This window comes from Kogia breviceps, chromosome 16 (assembly GCF_026419965.1).
Source record: "Kogia breviceps isolate mKogBre1 chromosome 16, mKogBre1 haplotype 1, whole genome shotgun sequence".
NCBI classification, from domain to species: domain Eukaryota; kingdom Metazoa; phylum Chordata; class Mammalia; order Artiodactyla; family Physeteridae; genus Kogia; species Kogia breviceps.
In genome coordinates this window covers 50,290,794-50,314,943 of record NC_081325.1, presented here as the reverse complement: position 1 = coordinate 50,314,943, position 24,150 = coordinate 50,290,794, and the positions used below count along the sequence as shown (strand labels likewise).

The 24,150-nt window shown below is 40.5% G+C and overlaps 1 protein-coding gene, 1 long non-coding RNA gene and 1 pseudogene across 11 annotated transcripts in view; 2 read left to right on the top strand and 1 right to left on the bottom strand.

The window, feature by feature from the left end:
• The window catches only part of TBC1D4 (TBC1 domain family member 4), a 247,786-nt gene that overhangs the window by 16,533 nt on the left and 207,103 nt on the right, over window positions 1-24,150 (top strand). For 2 of the 10 annotated variants that reach the window (XM_067016511.1, XM_067016510.1), the window contains exon 1: window positions 22,284-23,631. The exons of 6 other annotated variants lie outside the window; for them this stretch is intronic. In XM_067016511.1, coding sequence (XP_066872612.1) covers window positions 23,134-23,631 — 498 coding nt within the window. In that variant the 5' untranslated portion in view covers window positions 22,284-23,133. Of the gene's footprint in view, window positions 1-22,283; window positions 23,632-24,150 lie in introns of those variants that run through there. 2 more of the 10 variants (XM_067016512.1, XM_067016518.1) reach the window with 2 other exon arrangements.
• On the bottom strand, window positions 32-24,008 carry LOC136792793 (uncharacterized). The gene is made up of 3 exons (XR_010837226.1): window positions 23,557-24,008; window positions 4,425-4,746; window positions 32-1,415 (listed from the first exon to the last, which is right to left on the bottom strand). It is a non-coding gene; the product is annotated as an uncharacterized lncRNA (long non-coding RNA).
• Window positions 20,627-21,112, top strand: LOC131743392 (MORF4 family-associated protein 1-like; annotated as a pseudogene).

Sequence of the window (24,150 nt, the reverse complement as noted above, 5' to 3'; positions counted from 1 at the left end):
ATGTATGTTCAAGTTTTTGTTTTTTGTTTTTTTACTTCAGGAAAATTTTGTTGGATTATAGGCTTTTAATATTTGTTCTGTTCCATTGATTTGGTTCTCTTCTTTGGGCACTTCTGGTATGCATCTGTAGGAACTTCTCTGACTGTTTTCCATACCTGTCACTTTCTCTCAAATCCTTTTCACCTCTTTCTTCATTTCTTTTTGAATTTTAACATTTTCTTCCTTTTAATCTTCTATTTCTGTCATTTGTTGTTTTCATTTGTTCTTGTGTTTCTTCTTATATATGCTTCCTTAAAAAGTTTTAAATTATTTCCTGAGTTCTCTCATTTTTTTTCCTCTATATAAACTTTTTGTATCACTAAATAAAGCACATTTATATATGAGAAAAACTCCTAAGCCCAAATGGTGAAGTACCCATTGCTGCAATGAATGCTTGCCATGGGCATGTTAACTCCAAAGAGCGGAGGCTTCAAGATACTTAAAACTCTCTAAACTAGAGAAAGAGCAGAAGACTGGCTGAAAGTCTTACAGCGATTGTCAGATCTCCTCTACGTCATGCTCAAAACCACTGAAGATGGTATAATAACTTCTAGAATTAGTGTCATGTTCCTGTTTGTTCAGGTGAGTTTTCTCCTGATCTTAATGATTAGAACAAAGGCAAGAGCTACAGAAGAGGCATTCCATTGATAAATATAGAACAATATCAGAACATCAAAGAGGAGGTAACATAGAAAATCTTGTTTTTTCAAATATCAGATGCTTTCATATTGCAGTCGTATAGCAGTGGAGTAAGCTCCACCTCTCAAAAGCTTAATTCAGGGCTTCCCTGGTAGCACAGTGGTTAAGAATCTGCCTGCCAGTGCAGGGGACACAGGTTCGAGCCCTGGTCCAGGAAGATCTCACATGCCACGGAGCAACTAGGCCCGTGCGTCACAACTAGTGAGCCTGTGAGCCACAACTGCTGAGCCCATGTGCTGCAACTACTGAAGCCCACGCACCTAGAGCAACAAGAGAAGCCACCACAATGCAAAGCCCGCCCACTGCAACGAAGAGTAGCCCCCACTCGCCACGACTAGAGAAAGCTCTCGTGCAGCAATGAAGACCCAACAGAGCCAAAAATAAATTATTAAAAAAAAAAAAAAAGGCTTAATCCAAAAACTTTCTGTTGGTATCAAACCAAACAAGGTTCACTGTACGTTGGCATCCTTCTTGAACTGTGAGATCCAGCTGGCTTTGTAGGGTGTTGGAAACCTTTATTTTGTGATCTCCATCACGGATTTCAAAATGGCCAGCTATTTACTCAGACAGGTAGGCCCCTTGATCAATTTAGACATCAGCATCATTTTCTGGTGGCAGTTTTATATACAAGGATTTCTTTTTGCACTTCGACCTCTACCAGCAGGGGGTCTCGATTCCTGTAAGGAAGAGTCGTTAGGGGCTATAGCAACAAGTACAAACCCTGGAGGACCAGGGTTTACAGCCTCCCTCGGTGCCTGGTTGTACTTCTACCACCTTGCTAAGTGTATTTTGCTTTACTTAGGTCTGTAATGTGGTCATTTCTCGGCTCAGAGGACTTTTGAACTTGCTTTGATTCGTCACAGTGGACATTTCCTTTTGCTACACAAACTGCATTTCTTTCTTTTCATAATTCTAACTTTCCGTCTTTGTTTGCACAAGATAAGTTTTCTCAACCTTTTACCTTTTCTTTGCTTTTGCCTCTGTCTCTTCTGCTTTCTCACTGGCTTTTGTTCAATGAAAGCTACCATGTGCTTTATCTGCTGTTGCATGTCAGCACTGCAGAGGCTCATGGCAAAGGCAGTGTTAGCCTAGAGTAAAATGGGCTCAAGTTGATGTGTTTGAAGGGCCAGATGAAAGAAATGGCAGAGAGAAACTCAGCAAAGATCTCAGCTTCCTTGCTTTATAACCCCAGATTCTGGTTTTGCTATTTTTGAGTTTCTCTAATGCTGATTTATGTTATTCTTTCATAGCTTCTATACTTTTCTTAATTTCTTTCAGCTTATTTTGAAATATTAGATTTTATAGTTTCACATTTGGTTGCCATGTCTTTTCGAAGTGTTTTTGTCATGGTTTGTGGGGATTTTATTCTGCCTCTTATTCTGCTTTTAATGATAATAATTTTGCATGGTACTTGGCCAAATTTTTTCTATTGCTTATTTTGAAAATAAGTTTCCCTTTACTTTTTATGAGAGAGGGGGGTCCAAAAAGATAGATTTTCTAGCTTCCCTGTTCCAGGACTTCTGCTGCTGCTGTTTTTGCAAAGTAACAAGAAAAAAAAAATAGCCTCTTTCAGAGATCTGCCTCTCACTGCCTTTTCTTTTCTTTTTTAAATAGGAAAGCAATGCATCACTCTTAACAAGGGAGAATTACTTTAAAACAGGGAGTATCATAATGGGTAGCTGAGAGAAGAGTGGAATTTTAATCAAGTGCACATATTGAGTTTAATGATCCAAAACAGATGAAAAATTCTCCTCTAGAGTTATAGCTATAACCATAAAAAATACTGCCTGGTCTAAATAACTTTTTTCACATACATTAGAGCAAAGTGATGAGAAAATTTAGTACCTATATAATCCAGAGATGGCCCCACTGCTTCTCAGAGTGCTTTTAATTTCTCAGCCATCATTTTTGCTTCTCTCCCCTTCTCCCTCCACATTTGCTGTAAATAAATTCCCTAGGCCACCTTTTTCAGTGTTTTCTCTTACATAATCTCAATACTAGATAATCAATTATTTGGCAAAGTTTTCTACGAAGCTACATATGTTATTCAAGAATTTGTGTTGCATCCTCTAAACTTTTGTTGAGAATTGACTGAAAATTCCCTAGAGTTTGTCTAGAATACTTTATATACACATCATTTATTGGTTAGGGAATGACTACAATAGACATATAGTTTATTCATTTTTGTCTTCAACTTTTGTGTTGAACAGAATATTGTACTATTTATCCTTATACAGATTTGGGAGTTCTTCTGACTGTTGTAACAAAACTGCCTATCTTATGACTATTTTCTCTTTGGGGGGGGGCGTGTTAGGCTTTCTGGGTTATAACCTAATAGAGTTTCCTTGTTGAGGCCATGGGCTAAGGTCATACTGAGGTAGATTGCAAGCAGGATCTCCTCTCAAAGGGAGAGGTCCTTTCCACCATCAGGTACTTGGGTGAGTGGAGGGAATGAAGCCCTTAGGACTTAAGCAGGCCAGAGCAGGGGCTTGAGGGCAAAGATGACTCAAGCTCTGTGTGAAGAGCCTGGATAGACAGTGAAGTAGGCTTAGCCCCCTTCTTAGACCTTACGCCCAGTTTGCTCCTTTGAAGGTTAGCGGGTGCCTTGGTGATAGGGTCAGTATCTGGCTAGGCAGGTCTCAGAATTGTAATGAGCTATGAAAAGTGTCCTCAAGTGGAACTGTGGAACATTCTCCTGGTTAGGAGGCAGAATTGTCCAAGGTCATGGACTCCCAGGGAGCTCTCTACCAAATCTGGTGGAACAATGCCAGGAAAACAAAGGAGAGAAAAAATATTGAAGACTGTGGCTAAGAGTTTCAAGTGAGGGAGGAACAGGGAAAGATGCCAGATGATGGTGAGTTCGCCTGATTCAGCCCTGAGGCCCTGTACAGGGAGTATATACACCGGGCAACCTCTTTCATGAGCCACCACGCATACTGCAGAGGCTGGCAGCTGCTTAGAGGAGCTTCTCTATGAAGCATCCTTTCAGAACACAAGAGACTATTCATAAACCTTTTTCATTCTTCTCAGTCCTTCCAATCTACCACTCCTCAGATTTTTATTTTATTTTTCTCAGATGATCTCATCTCCATTTCACAGAGAAAATAGAAATCATCTAATGGAACTTTCTCAAATTCTTGACACCACATCTACCAAATGAACTGCATCCACACTCATGTCCTCATTTTTTGCCTTCTTGATGGAAGAGGTATTGTGCCTCCTGTCTACAGACAATTTCTTCACTTGGTTTCTGGATTAAATACCTCATTTCTTATAAAGGAATTCAGTCATTTATTTGGCAAAGACTTACTGAGCATCTACTTTGTAACAGTTGCCATGTTCCATTTGTTGATTAACTGTTTTCTCTTTTGTAGATTTAGCTTCTCTCACTCCATTCATTTCTTCCCGATAGCATTTTACTGTGCTCAATACTCTCTACCAGTTAAAAACCAACTAAATGGAACCCAACTGAAAAACAGCCCCCCTGTCCCCCACTCCCTCCTTCAGCTACTAGTCATTATTCTTCTCTTTAGAGCCAAGCATCTCTAAAATGTTGCCTATATTTAGCATTTTAATGTCTGCATCTCTCATTCATTCTACTTCTGCTCTTACTAAAAGTATGTTCTCTGTGGTCACTAATAATGTGCATGTGGCTAAAAATGGAATGGAACCATTTCAGTCTTCACCTTATTTGATCTGTATGCAGCATGTAAAAATGTGGACCACTTCTTTTTTCACTGGGTTTCCATGACACCATATTCTTCCTATGTCTCTGGTTTATCCTTCTCAGTCTTTTTGCATGCTACATTTTGGTCTGCATTTCCCTTAAATGTTGATGTTCCTCCGGGTTTCCTAGGCATCTTTCCTTCTCATTGTCAGTGCTCTGTGGTTGATGTCATCAGCTCTTCAGACTGAAATTATCATCCATATCATGTAAGAAAAATGCTTTGACGTTGTGTTTAGACATGAAGTTGTTGGAATCAAAAAGATTATCTTGTTTAAATAGGTCTATAAGGAGAAAGCCAAAATAAATATGTTAATGAATCCTTATTAGCAATCTATTTCATGCTGATTGGGAACATACTACAGCATAGGTGTGTAGAGTCAATTCTTACAACAAACATTCTAACAGATACAGTTTCATGCAATGCTGATGTAATTCATAAATACATTATCATAACAAACATGAAAAACAAACTTTGTAGCATCTATTGTCTTGAGTTAATGTTACATTTTGAAGGAGATGATGATGACTATGACAATGATTATGATAATTCTTTTGTAATTACAAGTAGAATATCACAAAAAAGGTTATCTTTGTCCTTCTCAGCAAACTGTCCAGAGATTCATGTTTATGATACAGAAACTGCATATATAAATTCAACATGGCCTTCTCCCCACTGGCTAGTGCTATACATTCTTTTGCATTTTTGATACCTGAATTATAAATGTTATTAAATCTTCTCCTTTACCTAAAACCTGTGCTAGTTATTTTCCATTTGCTTGTCTGGATACACTCTGCCCCTCTCTCCCTTGCCTTATGCCTTGGAAAATTGTCCTCTGAGGACTATATCACTTGCGCCCCTTTGGCTTGTCCAGTGGCATATATACCAGCTGGAGATATAGCACAAGAGGAGAGCGAGGTCAGGGCATTTCTTCCCTGCCTGCTCCCTGCTCTATGCCATATCTCTGGCAGTAGCTGTGTTCCCCCCCAACTATGTGTTCTGCTGGGCAGTGCTTCCCTCTAGGTTCCATTAACGCTGTTTCTTGGGGACATCCCTGGTGGTCCAGTGGCTAAGACTCCATGATCCCAATGCAGGGGGCCCGGGTTCGATCCCTGGTCAGGGAACTAGATCCCACAGGTATGCCGCAACTCTCCACCACTAAAAATCCTGTGTGCCTCAACTAAGACCCGATGCAGGCAAAATAGGTAAATAAATAAATAATAAATATTTTAAAACAAAACAAAAAACACTGTTTCCTACTCTTGACTTTTTAGTCATAGGTGTAATAATGTTTCCCCACTGCTGCAAAGCTCTCAGTGCCTCCATATTCCCTGTCCTCCTCAGTTCTGCCCACTCCTTGTTACTCCTTTCATTAAAGTCTTATTTGAATCCATCTAGGGTGAATTTGTTTTCTTTCTGGGAACCTGACTTTTATGATAGTGTTGTAAAACTAGCCCAGTGCTCTGCATCCTCAAAAGCACTTGTGTCAACAATCTTCTGCTTCTGTTAAAGATTCTCATTGAATAACATTGTCACTTGGGGTCCCAAGATTTTGCTTATATTTCAACAAAAGCTGAAAGTTTGCATTTGTCATTTGGTATTTCATATGTGCTAATGACTCTCAAATTTATATCTCTAGCCCAGATCTGTCTCCTAAATTTTAATTAATTAATTAATATTTATTTATGTCTGTATTGGGTCTTCGTTGCTGTGCATGGGCTTTCTCTAGTTGTGGCGAGCAGGGTCTACTGTTTGTTGCAGTGCGTGGGCTTCTCATTGTGGTGGTTTCTCTTGTTGCAGAGCACCGGCCCTGGGTGCACGGGCTTCAGTAGTTGCCGCACATGGGCTCAGTAGTTGTGGTTCACAGGCTCTAGAGCACAGGCTCAGTAGTTGTGGCACACGGGCTTAGTTGCTCTGCAGCATGTGGGACCAGGGCTCAAATCCATGTCCCCTGCATTGGCAGGAGGATTCTTAACCACTGTGCCACCAGGGAAGTCCTGTCTCCTAAATTTTAGAACCACATGTTCAACTCCTCTGATTTCTCTGCTCTGATATACCACAGACACTTAAAATTCCAAATTTCCAATTCCAATTCATCTCCTTGTATGTCCTTTGAGCAACTTTCTTAGCCTGTTCCAGCCTGTATAAAGTTAGGAACCCAGAAACTTCTTTACAATTGAATAGTCACGGTCCCTATTAGTCCAAGCTGGCAGTACTTTTGCTAGTACAATTCCCTTAAGAACTTTGGGAGTCTTCTATATATCAGATGAAAGTTCACTCCATGCTCTAGAAGCCAAAGCCACACTTGTTTTCAAGACAGTCTTCTCTTTTTAGACTAATTTACTGCTACTTTCAGATCAAGCTTCTGTGGCCCTACATCTTTAAGCTTTTGAGAAGCCATTTTGTTCAGCCCAAGAAAGCACCAATTTAAATTCCTTAGAAGCCTTAGAAAAGTGTCTTCTGGCCATAGTTTTGATTTTATCCTTTATCTTTAGGCCATATCTTAATTTGAAAATCTTTTATTTGCTTGAGAAGCTGGAAATAAGAGTTTACATTCCAGACTGGCAAATTCTAGCCCCTCTATAATCTCTTTAAATTTGGCTTACATATTGGTCAGTTGTTTTCAGAGCCCATCTCTTTCTTGAAGCTCCTCATACTTCAGCTAGTATTAACACTCTCAATTTTCTTCCTAGAAATCTCTGCTCAAATCCAAAAGTCCATCAGGTTACCAGGTGGACTATCTTTCAAGTTACTGCAGGTGATACTTTTACCACTATATTATATGACATAGGTCACTATTTTTTAAGCTTCTGTAGCAGTTTCCTCATCTTTTTTCTAGTCTCCTGCAATCGTTTTCTTGCTATTTCTACTAAAGGTTTCCTTTTCATCTTCCACATGGTCTTGGAATCAATGTCACATATTTTAGAGTTTTGTTATGGCATGATCCCAATTCTGTATACTGCATAATATTATATTTGCTTTTCCCTTGCCTGCATTTCTTATGTGAGGGTGGCAAGTATGTTTCCAGTGCGTGGACCATAGTAGGTTTTCAATAAATATTACTTCATAAGTAAGTAAATTAGTTCTTAACTGTTAAAGACCCTTTAAAGGCATCATTGTAAAGTTTTATCAAATCTCAATTATCCTAGTAACTATTACTCTAGTTCAGCTATCTTCTCTAGTATAGTATCTGTTTGAGTACAGTCTGTACAAATATGAATAATAGCTCTTGTTTGAACCAAAATTCTTCCACCTACAAAGTGTGACCCTAAAAAAGATTCTTAATGTTTGTATGACTCAGTTTTATCATTTGTAAAATGAGGGAAATAGTGGTCCTTATCTCATACCATTTTTGTGAGGAACCTTGGTGCAGAGTGAATATTCAACAAATGGTGGCTATTATCATTATTTCATTTTTAGATCCATGCATAATAAACTTATAACAATGGTTGTTTCCAGAAAGAAAATGGGTATCTGGGGAAAGGAGTGGAAGGGAGACTTACATTTTGCTGTATTTACCTTTTTTTGTAACTTTCAAACTCTCTACCTCTACATATATTACCTGTTCAAAATAATTATTGGTTTGAAAAATATTATATGTATATTTGTTCACTTTAATCTCTATTATGTTAGTGGCTTAAATGTTGCATTTTAAAATCAGCAAGGAAAATGTGGAATAATTCGTCCATGACAGACTTAAAATAGATTTATTTTTAAGCTTCTTAGGGCCCATTACAAATAATAATTAAACAGGAAGCATTTTTACACGGGGACAGTTTTATTACAGCATCACTATTGCTTTCAGTTGCAAAGATTTTCATTAGGTTCAAGAGAAAATAGTCAATAATATCAGTTTAAATCCACATAATTCTGAAGAGTGGACATGTGAAATTCCACTTAGAGATAAAGGAGTGCATAGTGCAGGAAGTTTTTAATCTCTCCGTACTAATATCTTCATTGAAATATACAGTATTTCATAACTTGTGCTTGACTGCATATGCTTGGCTGATGTGGATCTGTCTGGCCTGAAATTGTGCATTAAATAAATGTTCATTTTAACCCTATTTGTTTTAATCCCTCAAATAGGTTTTATGACAACAGAGTTTTTCAGAGTTTTTCACTAGAAGCGCTTCTGAATTAGGCAGTAAGACAAAAAATGGGTATTGTAAAATTATGAAAAAAGAGAAAAGTTGCTTTCTCTGAAGAAATTTTTAACCACTGGAGAGATTGGTTCAAGATGGTGGAGTAGAGGACATGCACTCACTCCATCTTGCGAGAGCACCAGAATCACACCTAACTGCTGAACAATCAAGGACAGGAAGACACTGGAACTCACCCAAAAAGATACCCCACATCCAAAGACAAAGGAGAAGCCACAATGAGATGGTAGGAAGGTTGCAATCACAATAAAATCAAATCCCATAACTGCTGGGGGTGTGACTCACAAACTGGAGAACACTTATACCACAGAAGTCCACCCACTGGAATAAAGTTTCTGAGCCCCACGTCAGGCTTCCCAACCTGGGGTTCCAGCAACAGGAGGAGGAATTCTGAGAGAATCAGACTTTGAAGGCTAGTGGGATTTGATTGCAGCACTTCAACAGGACTGGGGGAAACAAAGACTCCACTCTTGGAGGGGACACACAAAGTAGTGCATGCATTGGGACCCAGGAGAGGAGCAGTGACCCCATAGGACACTGAACCAGACCTACCTGCTAGTATTGGAGGGTCTCCTGCGGTGGGGGGGAGGGTGGTGGTGGTGGCTGTGGCTCACCGTGAGGACAAGGACACTGGCAGCAGAAGTTCTGGGAAGTACTCCTTGGCATGAGCTCTCTCAGAGTCCACCATTAGCCCCACCAAAGAGCCCAGGTACGCTCCAGTGATGGGTCGCCTCAGGCCAAACAACCAACAGGAAGGGAACCCAGCCCCACCCATCAACAGAGAAGCAGATTAAAGTTTTACTGAGCTCTGCCCACCAGAGCAACAGCCAGCTCTACCCACCACCAGTCCCTCCCATCAGGAAACTTGCACAAGCCTTAGATAGCCTCATTCACCAGAGGGCAGATAGCAGAAGCAAGAAGAACTACAATCCTGCAGCCTGTGGAACAAAAACCACATTCACAGTAAGATAGACAAGATGCAAAGGCAGAGGGCTATGGACCAGATGAAGGAACAAGATAAAACACCAGAAAAACAAATACATGAAGTGGAGATAGGCAACCTTCCAGAAAAAGAATTCAGAATAATGATAGTGAAGATGATCGAGGACCTCAGAAAAAGAATGGTGACAAAGATTGAGAAGATGTAAGAAATGTTTAACAAAGACCTAGAAGAATTACAGAACAAACAAACAGAAGAACTAAAGAACAAACAAACAGAGATAAACAATGTAATAACCAAAATGAAAAATATACTAGAAGGAATTAATAGCAGAATAACTGAGGCAGAAGAAAGGATAAGTGACCTGGAACACAGAATGGTGGAATTCACTGCCGCAGAACAGAATAAAGAAAAAATAATGAAAAGAAATGAAGACAGCCTAAGAGACCTCTGGGACAACATTAAACGCAACACCATTCGCATTTTAGGGGTCCCAGAAGGAGAAGAGAGAGAGAAAGGACCCGAGAGAATATTTGAAGAGATTATAGTCAAAAACTTCCCTAACATGGGAAAGGAAATAGCCACCCAAGTCCAGGAAGTGCAGAGAGTCCCAGGCAGGATAAACCCAAGGAGAAACACACTGAGACACATAGTAATCAAATTGGCAAAAATTTAAGACAAAGAAAAAGTATTGAAAGCAGCAAGGGAAAAATGACAAATAACATACAAGGGAACTCCCATAAGGTTAACAGCTAATTTCTCAGCAGAAACTCTACAAGCCAGAAGGGAGTGGCATGATATATTTAAAAGTGATGAAAGGGAAGAACCTACAACCAAGATTACCCAGCAAGAATCTGATTCAGATTCGATGGAGAAATCAAAAGCTTTACAGACAAGCAAAAGCTAAGAGAATTCAGCACCACCAAACCAGCTCTACAACCAATGCTAAAGGAAATTCTCTAAGTTGGAAACACAAGAGAAGAAAAAGACCTACAAAAACAAAACCCAAACAATTAAGAAAATGGTCATAGGAATATACACATTGATAATTACCTTAAACATGAATGGATTAAATGCTCGAACTAAAAGACACAGGCTCGCTGAATGGATACAAAAACAAGACCATATATGTGCTGTCTACAAGAGACCTACTTCAGATGTAGGGACACATACAGACTGAAAATAAGGGGATGGAAAAAGATATTCCATGCAAATGGAAATCAAAGGAAAGCTGGAGTAGCAATACTCATATCAGATAAAATAGACTTTAAAATAAAGAATGTTACAAGAGCCAAGGAGGAACACTACTAATGATCAAGGGATCAATCCAAGAAGAAGATATAATAATTATAAATATATATGCATCCAACATAGGAGCACCTCAATACATAGGGCAACTGCTAACAGCTCTAAAAGAAGAAATCAACAGTAACACAATAATAGTGGGGGACTTTAACACCTCACTTACACCAATGGACAGATCATCCAAACAGAAAATTAATAAGGAAGCACAGGCTTTAAATGACACAACAGACCAGATAGATTTAATTGGTATTTATAGGATATTCCATCCAAAAACAGCAGATTACACTTTCTTCTCAAGTGCACACGGAACATTCTCCAGGATAGATCACATCTTGGGTCACAAATCAAGCCTCAGTAAATTTAAGAAAATGGAAATAATATCAAGCATCTTTTTCTGACCACAACGCTATGAGATTAGAAATGAATTACAGGTTAAAAAAATGTAAAAAACACAGGCACATGGAGACTAAACAATACGTTACTAAATAACCAAGAGATTACTGAAGAAATCAAAGAGGAAATCAAAAAAATACCTAGAGACAAATGACAATGAAAACATAACGATCTGAAACCTATGGGATGAAGCAAAAGCAGTCCTAAGAGGGAGGTTTACAGCAATACAAGCCTACTTCAAGAAAGAAGAAAAATCTCAAATAAACAATCCAAACTTACACCTAAAGGAACTAGAAAAAGAAGAACAAACAAAACCCAAAGTTAGTAGAAGGAAATAAATCATAAAGATCAGAGCAGAAATAAATGAAATAGAAACAAAGAAAACAATAGCAAAGATAAATAAAACTAAAAGCTGATTCTTTGAGAAGATAAACAAAATTGATAAACCATTAGCCAGACTCATCAAGAAAAAGAGGGAGAGGACTCAAATCAATAAAATTAGAAATCAAAAAGGAGAAGTTACCAGAGACACCACAGAAATACAAAGCATCCTAAGAGACTACTGCAAGCAACTCTATGCCAATAAAATGGACAACCTGGAAGAAATGGACAAATTCTTAGAAAGGTATAACCTTCCAAGACTGAACCAGGAAGAAACAGAAACTATGAACAGACCAATCCCAAGTAATGAAATGGAAACTGTGATTAATAATCTTTCAGCAAACAAAAGTCCAGGACCAGATGGGTTCACGGGTGAATTCTGTCAAACATTTAGAGAAGAGATAACAATCATCCTTCTCAAACTCTTCCAAAAAATTGCAGAGGAAGGAACACTCCCAAACTCATTCTATGAGGCCACCATCACCCTGATACCAAAACCAGACAAAGATACTACAAAAAAAAGAAAGTTACAGACCAATATCACTGATGAATATAGATGCAAAAATCCTCAACAAAATACTAGCAAACAGAATCCAACAACATATTAAAAGGATCATACGCCATGAACAAGTGGGATTTATCCCAAGGGTGCAATGATTCCTCAACATACGCAAATCAATCAATGTGATACACCATATTAACATATTGAAGAATAAGAACCATATGATCATCTCAATAGATGCAGAAAAAGCTTTTGACAAAATTCAACGCCTATTTATGATAAAAACTGTCCAGAAAGTGGGCATAGAGGGAACCTACCTCAACATAATAAAGGACATATAGGAGAAACCCACAGCAAACATCATTCTCAATGGTGAAAAATTGAAAGCATTTCCTCTAAGATCAGGAACAAGACAATGATATCCACTCTTATCACTATTGTTCAACATAGTTTTGGAAGTCCTAGCCATGGCAATCAGAGAAGAAAAAGAAATAAAAGGAATACAAATTGGAAAAGAAGAAGAAAAACTGTCAGTGTTTGCAGATGACATGATACTATACATAGAGAATCCTAAAGATGCTACCAGAAAACTACTAGAGCTAATCAATGAATTTGGTAAAGTTGCAGGATACAAAATTAATGCACAGAAATCTCTTGTATTCCTATACACTAATGATGAAAAATCTGAAAGGGAAATTAAGGAAACACTCCCATTTACCACTGCAGCAAAAAGAATAAAATACTTAGGAATAAACCTACCTAGGGAGACAAAAGACCTGTATGCAGAAAACTATAAGACACTGATGAAAGAAATTAAAGATGGGACAAACAGATGGAGAGATATACCATGTTCTTGGATTGGAAGAATCAATATTGTGAAAATGACTATACTACCCAAAGCAATCTACAGATTCAGTGCAATCCTTATCAAATTACCAATGGCATTTTTTACAGAACTAGAAGAAAAAATCTTAAAATTTGTATGTAGACATAAAAGACCCTGAATAGCCAAAGCAGTCTTGAGGGAAAAAAAAAAACCGAGCTGGAGAAATCAGCCTCCTGGACTTCATACTATACTACAAAGCTACAGTAATCAAGACAGTATGGTACTGGCACAAAAAAGGAAATATAGATCAGTGGAAAGGATAGAAAGCCCAGAGATAACCCACGCACCTATGGTCAACTAATCTATGACAAAGGAGGCAAGGATATATAATGGAGAAAAGATAGTCTCTTCAGGAAGTGGTGCTGGGAATACTGGATAGCTACATGTAAAAGAATAAAATTAGAACACTCCCTAACACCACACACAAAAATAAACTCAAAATGGATTCAAGACCTAAATGTAATAAGAGCAGACACTATAAAACACTTAGAGGAAAACATAGGAAGAACACTCTTTGACATAAATCACAGCAAGATCTTTTTTGATCCACCTCCTAGAGTAATGGAAATAAAAACAAAAAGAAACAAATGGGACCTAATGAAACTTAAAAGCTTTTGCACAGCAAAGGAAACTATAAACAAGACGAAAAGACAACCCTCAGAATGGGAGAAAATATTTGCAAATCAATCAATGGACAAAGGATTAATCTCCAAAATATATAAACAGCTCATGAAGCTCAATATTAAAAAAAAGACCAACCCAATCAAAAAATGGACAGATGACCGAAATAGAGAACTCTCCAAAGAAGATATACAGATGACCAAGAGGCACATGAAAAGCTGCTCAACATCACTAATCATTATAGAAATGCAAATCAAGACTACAATGAGGTATCACCTCATACCAGTTAGAATGGGAATCATCAGAAAATCTGCAAACAACAAATGCTGGAGAGGGTGTGGAGAGAAGGGAACCCTCTGGCACTGTTGGTAGGAATGTAAATTGATACAGCCACTGTGGAGAACATATGGAAGTTCCTTAAAAAACTAAAAATAGAATTACCATATGATCCAGCAATCCCACTACTAGGCATATACCCAGAGAAAACCATAATTCAAAAAGACACATGCACCCCAATGTTCATTGCAGCACTATTTACAATAGCCAGGTCATGGAAGCAACCTAAATGCCCACTGACAGAAGAATGGATAAAGAAGTTGTGGTACATATATACAATGGAATATTACTCAGCCATAAAAAGGAACGGAATTGGGTCATTTGTAGAGACATGGATGGACCTAGACACTGTCACACAGAGTGAAGTAAGAAAGAGAAAAACAAATTTTGTATATTATCTCATATATGTGGAATCTAGAAAAATGGTACAGATGAACCTGTTTGTAAAGCAGAAGTAGAGAGAGATGTAAAGAACAAATGTATGGACACCAAGGGGGGAAAGGGGTGGTTTGGAGGGGTAGGATGAATTGGGAGATTGGAATTGACATATATACACTAATAGGTGTAAAATAGTTAACTAATAAGAACCTACTGTATAAAAAGTAAAGTTAAAAAAAGATAATCTATGAAAAAAATAATTGATAAGCTGGCCATCATTCCAATTAAAAACTTCTGCTCTACAAAAGATAGTATCAAGAGGATTAGAAGACAAGCAAATGTTTTCTTCAAGGCTGTGAGAAAACAGTTGCCAAAGACACATCTGATAAAGTCTTGTTATGCAAAATATGCAACAGAACCTACTTTATAAAAACATAAATACAATAAAATTCAAATATTAAAAAAAAATTTTTAACCTCTGTAAGTAACTGATTCTGTTCTTTGGTATTCAACAGAGCTCTAAACATGTTCATTCACCAGAATTTTATTAGTCACCTTCTCTGTGCCAAGCACTGTGCATTTGATTAGGAATCAGTTGCTATGTATTGTGTTCATTTTCTACAACATTACTCTCATTACCTGCTTAGTTTATGCTTCAGTTTCCTAACTAAAGAATGTCACTTTTATAATTCTTAATTTATAATTCTGTGAAGAGTATTAAGAAGTAGCACCTATATTTGGGGTGTGGGCTGAAGGAGATCAATAATTACCTCAGTTTTTGTGAAGACACCTTAAACATTGTTAAAAGACAAGGTGTGGTTAATTTCTTTGACTATTCCATGAGTGTTTGAAAAAAAAAAATCTGTATTCTCTCTTTTTGTTATGTCCAAAAAAGATAATGAGAAACTAGAAGAAATACAGAAAATGTATGCTGAACAAAATGTTACTATTCCTAATATGGGGAGATTCTATAATTTGGCCCTAGTTTAAAAAATAGGCAAAAAAATATGATCACGAAATCCTTCAAAACAATATAGATAATCAATAGATATTAAAACATTCTTCCTTGCTATTCCTTTCTATTGTTTTCCCATTCTTTATCTTCCTGATTTCTAGACTTAACTTTATTCCTTCTTTCCTTATTATTTCCTTGGGTTTTTCCATGTCATTTTTTTCTCTTTTTAGTTAAATTCTTAGTTTGTTTTTATTCATTTTTTAAATTTTGATAAACATACTTTAATCAATACATTTATCTGTATTCCACAAGTTTTGACAGACAATTCCTTTTTAAACTTAACTCCATATCTTTAAACTTTTCTCATATAACTTTCTGTTTAACCAGGATTATTCAATACTCTGTTTCTTACTTTCCAGATATGTGGATTTTTAAACCTATGTTTTTTGATTCCTAGTTTACCTTGAATAATAATGAGAAAACATGTTGTATATGATAGCAATTCTTTGGAATTTATGGGTTTCCTGGGTGACACAGTGCATAGTCAATTTTAGCTTCTTCACAGGTGCTCTATAAAAATTTTGTATTCTCTATTCATTTATTCATTACATATATTTAAACTGTTAATTATGTTATCAAAAATAAATTTGATTACATTTAGTTTATTTAATCTTATAGTATATGAGGATGATTTGTTAAAGTCACAAACTATTTTTCCTGTCATTATTTTAGTTTCTGTTTTATGTATCTGAGAGCAATTTATTTAGTGTGCACGTGTTTAAAAATAAAATCATCTTCTTAGTACTTACGCTGGCAAATATTTCGTCATGACCCCCTTCATTAACTTTAAATTCTATTTAATCTAACATTGAAACCACGACCCTGATTTTCTTCTCATTCATGTATGCCTGATATATTTTCTGCTATTTATTTCCAATGTTTCTATATCCTTTCTTTTAAAAAATTTATTTTATTTTTGGCTGCATTGGGTCTTTGTTGCTGTGAGCGGGCTTCTCATTGAGGGCTTTTTCTAGTTGCGGCGAATGGTGACTACTGTTCATTGCAGTGCGTGGGCTTCTCATTGAGGTGTCTTTTTGTGGAGCATGGGCTCTAGGCACGTGGGTTCAATAGTTGTGGCTCATGGGCTGTACAGCGCAGGTTCAGTAGTTGTGGTGCATGGGCTTAGCTGTTTCGCAGCATGTGGGATCCTCCCAGACTGGGCTTGAACCTGTGTCCCCTACATTGGCAGGAGGATTCTTAACCACTGTGCCACCAGGGAAGCCCTGTCCTTTTGTTTTATAAGTGATTCTGTAAACAACACATTCCTGGATCTTTAAGTCTTTATCTTTTGGTCTGTTAGAGTAACTAACTTACATTTATTATAGTTACTATATGGAGTTACTGTAGCCATACTATTTTAAGTTTTCTAATTATCACACTTTAATTTTTTTTCCTTCCTTTTCTTTTTATTCCCTTTCCTTTCCTACTGGATAGATCAATATTGTACTAATTTGAAAATCATATATTTTATATCTAGTTTCCTAGTAGCTATGCTTTATTTATTTCCTCTCTCTTTGTCTCCATCTCCCAAATTTGGGAAACTTTTCTTTTTTTTTAGTATGAAGAGCAAGAGAAACTGACTTGAGAGCACACAGTATTCCAAATCTTCTGCCTTTGCAAGGTTCTTAGCTTTTGAAACCTGAAAGCTAAGAATGGACTCTTTTGTTAGCTGTGTTCTGCTGTGTTGTCATTTCCCTGGATCAGTGAAGATGCAATGCCCAGGCTGCCTGGGCTGGGGGAAGGTCACAGGGAACAAGGAACAATAAAGGGAAAACCCTGATAGTATCTCAAATTGTTATTCAGTCACAAACACTTGTGCTCTGTTTACTGTCTCCAGTCAGAACTCCGCCATGATTTTGAAGAGGCATTCTATTATTTTCTAGTATTTTATCATTAGCTAGTGGATATATTTAGTACATTTACATGAAATTATATAATTAAATCATTTGGTGTATCACCTCTGTGATAGTAAAATAACCTCTTAATCTTTAGTTTCTTAAATTCTCATTTGCCATTTATTCAATTCAATTCATTCATTCACTGAGTACTTATTAAGACCCCATTAAGGGTCACCTATTGTGTTTTCTGCTGGGGGAAAACAGAGCACAAAACAAATAATCCCTTCTCTCAAGATGCTCTCTTTGTGGTGGGGGACACAGACAAACCACCCAGTAATTATAAATGTAATGAGAGCTATAACAGTGAAATGTATTTTAAAAAAGAACCAAGAAGAGAGGGCCACTAACACTGACTGGGGAAGTAAGAAACAACTTCACAGATGACATGATTCTTGACTTGGGTCTTGAACAATAGAGAAATGTTTCCATAGTGAAAGATGGGGGAAATTCAAGTTGTGGGCATTCGGAAGCAAGAGCAATCGGGGAGAGGAAGAAGCTTAGGAAGCCCCATGAAGACCTGAGCATGTAATGCATCTGGGAATTGAAAGGTTGTCTGGGTGAGGGAGTGGGGGAGTGAAGAGCAGCAAATATAAGACTAGAAAGATTCATGCTTTGAGCTTTAGGAAATGTATCTTAATTTAAAGATTTTTAAGCGGGAAGAAAAGTAGATATTGGGGGAGGGTACAGAATGGAAGAGAGAGATAGAAAGAGAAAAAAAGAGAACATTTGTGCTTGGAAGCAAGGAGACAAGCTAAGAGATTGAGATGAATCTTTCCAGTCTTATACACTAGCTCAGGCCCTTATACTTCTCATGCAGTATATAGTTTTTAAACTAGGATTTGACTGAATGTTACAACTTCTAATTAATGCTAACAGCATTATAATATTGGGATATTAGAGGAGCACTTTTTAAATAAATGTAAGTGTTTACTTTGGGATATCATAGTGGTCATAGACAAGACTATTCAGGAGATATTTCTTGCAGATTGTTAGAAATGCTTTTCATGAGCATATTCTTTGGCCCTTTTTTGGGCAACAATGGGGTTGAGAGTGGAAGGGTTGGGGGTCAGAGGATGATTTATTGCCTCACCATTTAGTAAACATCATAGACCTGCATATTCAGTGTAATAGCTGCCAAACATTTAAAATTGTATCATCCTTTTGTCTTTTTCTAAATTCAAGTAATCAAACTATAATTGAACACTTTTTTATGTGCATGCAATTCTCTAAGCTTCTGCAGGTGATACAATGATGATAAGAAACTAATAGCTTACCATATAGTTCATTCATGCAATAAGTCAAATGTCTAAATGATAATAAAGCAAGTTATATAAGATACAATATATACTATAGTATAATAACCTTATTGGACAGGATAGGATAGATTTACAACAAGGTAGCAGACAACTCCACAATCCCAGTGGCTTAACAAAGCAAAAAGTTTATTTCCCACAACAAGAAGTGTGCTGTGTGCCTGGGGGGTTCTCCAGGACAGCTGTCCTCTAGGAGCTGGCTCAGCATTCTGGACTGCTTCGATCATGAGGAACCTCCATATTGATGTTTCCATAATGACCACTGAAGGGGAAGCATGGGGATGTACAGCACGAGAGGGCTGGGGCATTGGTTACTGGCAATTAAATGCTTCTACTCAAAGATGTGGCCCAAGTCACCTCTGGTCACATTTCACTTCCAAAACAAGTCTGCAGAGAAGATCAGGTATTGGTAAACAGTAATAATGCTCATTAATGCAAGTAAGCAAAACATCACAAAAAGGTTACAAAGAGAGGGCTAAGGATATTCCAGAGCAGGAAGCAATCACACTTAGGATGTCGTGTAATAAAAGACAATGCTTCTGTGTTTCTGTCAATACGTAGATGTTTATTGCATCGCTTTCTTTCACCAGTAAGAAATGGCCTGCTGGGGCTCCAGATTGAATCCTAGCTCCCAAGCTGGGTGATTTGGTAGAACCCACAAGACTTCCATGCTTTCCCCAGATCTCTGTTCTTTTCTTTCTTTTTTATAGATATCAGATATGTGGCCTAGGGAAATAGGATCTATATAGAAGTTTCTGGCAAGGTTCTACAAGGTTTCAGTCACATTCGGACAACTTTTCACTGCTTTAAAAAAAAAAATATTTATTTATTTATTTATTTTTGGCTGCGTTGGGTCTTCGTTGCTGTGCGAGGGTTTTCTCTAGTTGCGGCCATTGGGTGCTACTCTTTGTTGCGGTGTGTGGGCGTCGCATTGTGGTGGCTTCTCTTGTTGCGGAGCGCAAGCTCTAGGTGCGGAGGCTTCAGTAGTTGTGGCACGCAGGCTCAGTAGTTGTGGCTCATGGGCTCTAGAGCGCAGGCTCAGTAGTTGTGGAGCACGGGCTTAGTTGCTCCGCGGCATGTGGGATCTTCCCAGACCACTCCGTGTCCCCCGCATTGGCAGGCAGGTTCTTAACCATTGTGCCACCAGGGAAACCCTTCACTTCTTCTTGAAGACATGGTTCTACTTTGCACAAAAACGTGGTGGTGTGAGTAAACCGAATGAGTGAATCTAACCAATTAAAAATGTCTTTATCTTGGAGCTTAAATTCTATCTATAAGGGAGCCATCAGGGTGCACCCAGAAATTCTGCATAGTAATAATGGGAATTGATTGTAGTGATATTACATATAGGATAAAAAATAGTCCCAAGGCTTTACAGAAAGTGAGAATACCTTAAAGGAAAAAAAAAAATATGAGAGAGAGAGAGAGAGAGAGAGGGAGAGAGAGAGAGAGAGACAGAATGGGAGAGGAACCAGAGTTTTCATTTTTCCTATGAACCCTTTGGAGAAAATTGGGAACTTTAAGTGTCTTTCCCACTTATTTTTGTTTACCTGTTACCTAACTCTTAATTATAATTTAGTAAGAGTAAAAAGAATGAAAGTCCAATTTGCTAAAAAGAAAAAAGAATACTTCTTTTTCTGCTTTAAAATTAGAATGATTAAATTATCCCTAGAATGTTTTTTGAGTTCCCTGGAAATATATATTACTACATATAAAAAGGTGCGAAGTCTCTACACTAGCTCTGAACTGGGTAAATACAATGAATAAAATGTATTGGCTGCACTAAAAGCTATGAAGATTCATGTTTGTCATACCATGTTATATTTTAAAGAGAAATTGGAGTTAAAAATACTTGATCGTGATTCTGTTCACAGCTCTGCAGTTTGCATGTGAGGCTGTTTCCTCCCAGAGCAGTTGTGAAGCAAAAGGCGTAAGGGGATATTTTTAAAAAGATAGTTCAGGAATACTATTGACAAGGAGTGTGGGTCGCTTTTGACCCGAGCAGTAACTGCTGATCAGCTGTCCCAGGGCAGGGCATGAGGGTCGTGTGGTTCTGAAGATGAGGCAGGAAAAATGCACCCCTTGGACCGGGACAAGGTAGAAGCACCGGCGGAAGTGGAAGTTTTGGGGCCCTAGGAAGATTTGGAGCAGTTCCTGCTTCCAGTAGTCCGTGGGATGCGGGAGGGTATGGTGGCTCTCCCACGAGAGTGTATCTGAGGACCAGGAGCAAGTTGTGGAAGATGGATAATACGCTCATGCAGATAGAAATGCAGGTGGAGACCTCGGAGGAGAAAGCCTTGAATCACCTTCAGCATCCCAGTGGGGAAGCTGATGCGAGAGTGTCAGAGTTGTGCCAGAAGGTGGAGGAGAAAGCCAAGGAGCTTGCGAAGATGGCAGATTTGATGGTGGAGCTGGTTTGGCAGATAGAGAAAAGCAAATCGTCTTGAAGGAGGGTTGAGTTTCACAGATGATGGCCTCTGGTCCGCTGGTAAGGATGGGCTGATACCTGGAAGCAACTGAAACAGCTCATTTTCTCTATTCAGTTTATGTGTATTTTTTACTCCTATGTAACAGTGTCCCTTAGGGTCAGTGACTGGTGACCTTGATATGGGTGTAGATTGTCAAATGTATTTGGTTCCTAAAAAATAACTTTCTTTTGAGAAATACTCTCATAAGGGAAACAGGGCTTAATCAAAACTCGTTTCAGTTTATTTTTGTTACTTTGCAGTGTTTTTGAAATGTTGGGCATGGCCTTGTATTTTGGTGTTATCATGTGACCTGATTGTTTTCTGGAACTTTGGAACACCCATGTCAAGACTTGGGGTCAGAATCTTCCAACATTAGCGGTGCAGTGGAAGGCACTACTTGGATGTAGCTGGTGAAGCAATGTAGGAATGAGACTGCTTTGGATAAGACTGGGAAAAACCGAAAGAGAGTTGGAGATGGAAGACAGTGGGCACATATTTTGGAACTTGAATACCTCTGTGAGACAAAGAAGGAGAGCTATGTTTTGTGGCATATTGTCTCGTGTTTATTGTATAACCTGTCAGGTGCGTTTATTTAGACAACCTATCTGACCCTAAACGACAAAGAAGTTTGAATAGGGAATGATGGAGCACACTTAACTATTGTAATATCCTCACACATTACAAAGGTTTAAGAGTACGGCATCAAAGAGACAATCTACCAAGAGCCTTGAGAGCCTGGAGAAAGGAAAATATGGCCCCTATCAGGGCCCATAAAGTCCCTTCTAGGTCATCAGGGCAGTAGATCTGACTAGGATTTTAGGTCGAAATCAAACATGTAACAAGTGTTCATTTGCCTTGAAAAACAAAGACCTAAAAAGCCTTAATTTTTTTTTTTCTTTTTGTTCAGATGACCAGAGCCCCATGTGTGTCAGTAAAAAAAAAAAATCATAAATTTCTTTTGAAATGGAAAAGAAATTTCATCGTAATTTCGTGATTTAAAACACGAGTATTTTTTTGGAGATTATTAGGAAATACGATTCAGAAATTATGATGCAGGCTTTAGAAGGAATTGAAACCAAGCAAATATGATTAATTAAAAAAAAAAATCCCAGCGTCCCACTGAGAGTGGTCCCCTCTCCAGGGGGCAGCAGAGACGCCCAGAAGAAGACGGAGATCTCGGTGACCCGGGAGATGATGAGTTGGTCTGGGCAGTGCCGGCGCCGGGCGCAGTGTTGCTGCCCGAGGGGCGGGTTGGAGGGGCGGTCTGGGATCGCGGCCGGAGAAAGAGGCGAAGAGGTGACTTCACCGATAAGCTTTCATAGGCAACACTCTCCGCCCGCCGGACGGGAGGCGGGGTGGCAGCCCGATTAAAGAAGCAGCCTGGAAGGAAGGAAGAAGCGAGGGAGGGACGGGAACAGTTGGAGGAGGAGCAGCGAGCTGGGCTGCGGCGACCGGAGGAGGAGCGGCCCCCGCGAGGCCACGTTTTGTTTTTGTTATTTTCCATCGAAATAGTTCTCGCAGGCCCTCCCCGAGAACCGATCGCGCCGAAGCCCGGGAGCCCCGACCTTCCAGGTGACAGCTGGTCACCCTGGTAGGAGTCAGCTCCGCCCCAAGTCACCCCCTCCGGCGCACAGCCCGTTCCCCGCCCTGCCTCCCCGTGCCCGCCCGGGGCGAGCGCGGCGGCCGCAACGGCTCTGCAGCGCTGGAACTGGCGGCGACCGGCGGAGGCGCGGGGCCCTCGGCGTTGTCCTCTGACCCAGCGGAGCCACGGACGAGGAAGGGGGAAGTCCGGCCCCAGGCTCGAGCCGGAGAAAGGAGGACAACGATTTAACCCGCCCTCTCCTGCCAGTCCTGCTGCCGGGCGCTCCCCGGGTGCCCGCCGCCAGAGCCTGCGAGCCGCGCCCGAAGTGCCGCATGGGGCAGGGCCACTAAAGCGCGGAGTTCGGGGTCGCGCCGAGGCGGGCGCAGGGGCCCAGCGCGGCTGTTGGCACAGTTTCGGCGGCGCCTTCAACGCGAGAACTGGGGGCGCGGCGCGCCGATCCGGCCGCCTCCGTGCCCTCGGGAGGCGCGAGTTATGGAGCCCCCCAGCTGCATCCAGGATGAGCCGTTCCCGCACCCCCTGGAGCCCGAGCCGGGCGCCACTGCGCAGCCTGGCCAGGGGAAGCCGGGCGACAAGAGGTTCCGGCTGTGGTACGTGGGAGGGTCGTGCCTGGACCGCAGGACCACGCTGCCCATGCTGCCCTGGCTCATGGCCGAGATCCGCCGGCGCAGCCAGAAGCCCGAGGCGGGCGGCTGCGGAGCGCCGGCGCCCCGCGAGGTGCTCCTGGTGCTCAGCGCGCCCTTCCTGCGCTGCGTGCCCGCGCCGGGCGCCGGTGCCGCTGGGGGCTTTGGCCCTACGGCCGCGCAGCCCAACCCGGCAGTGTTCATCTTCGAGCACAAGGCGCAGCACATCTCGCGCTTCATCCACAACAGCCACGACCTCACCTACTTTGCTTACCTGATCAAGGCGCAGCCAGACGACCCGGAGTCGCAGATGGCCTGCCACGTTTTCCGCGCCACAGACCCCAATCAGGCAAGACCGCGGCTCGGAGTCACGGGGGAGGGTCCATCACACCCGGGAGGAGTGGCAGGGCTGCCGGCGCTGGGACCCCACGTTAAAGACCGACTCTGGTCCAGCTGCTGGCGTGCGCCTTCCACGTGGCGCGCTTGAGCGCAGGCTGGTCCGGCTCCTCTGACGCCGAGTCCGGAGCTTGCTTCTGGCGGCGGTTCCTTCCCCGCAGGGTCAAGAGGGAGGGAGGCGGAGAGCGGTCTCGGGACGGTGGAAGAGCTGGTGCGCCCTAGGAGAATGCGGGAGCAGCGCGCGTCCCTGGAGGATCTCGATGTCTTGGGGTGTGACTGGAGATGGCATGCCCGGCCTTGGCCGAGTGTGTGCGTGCGTGCACGTGTGTGTTTAAGAGGGAAAGCGGGAGGGGGCTGGGTTCCTAGAGGCCCCCGCACACACTCTCGGTCTTGGTGGAGTCCTGCACCTTAGCCCCTTAGGACAATCGCATACTAGTCACAGCAGCGCCTGCAGATCTTGGATCTGGGAAGC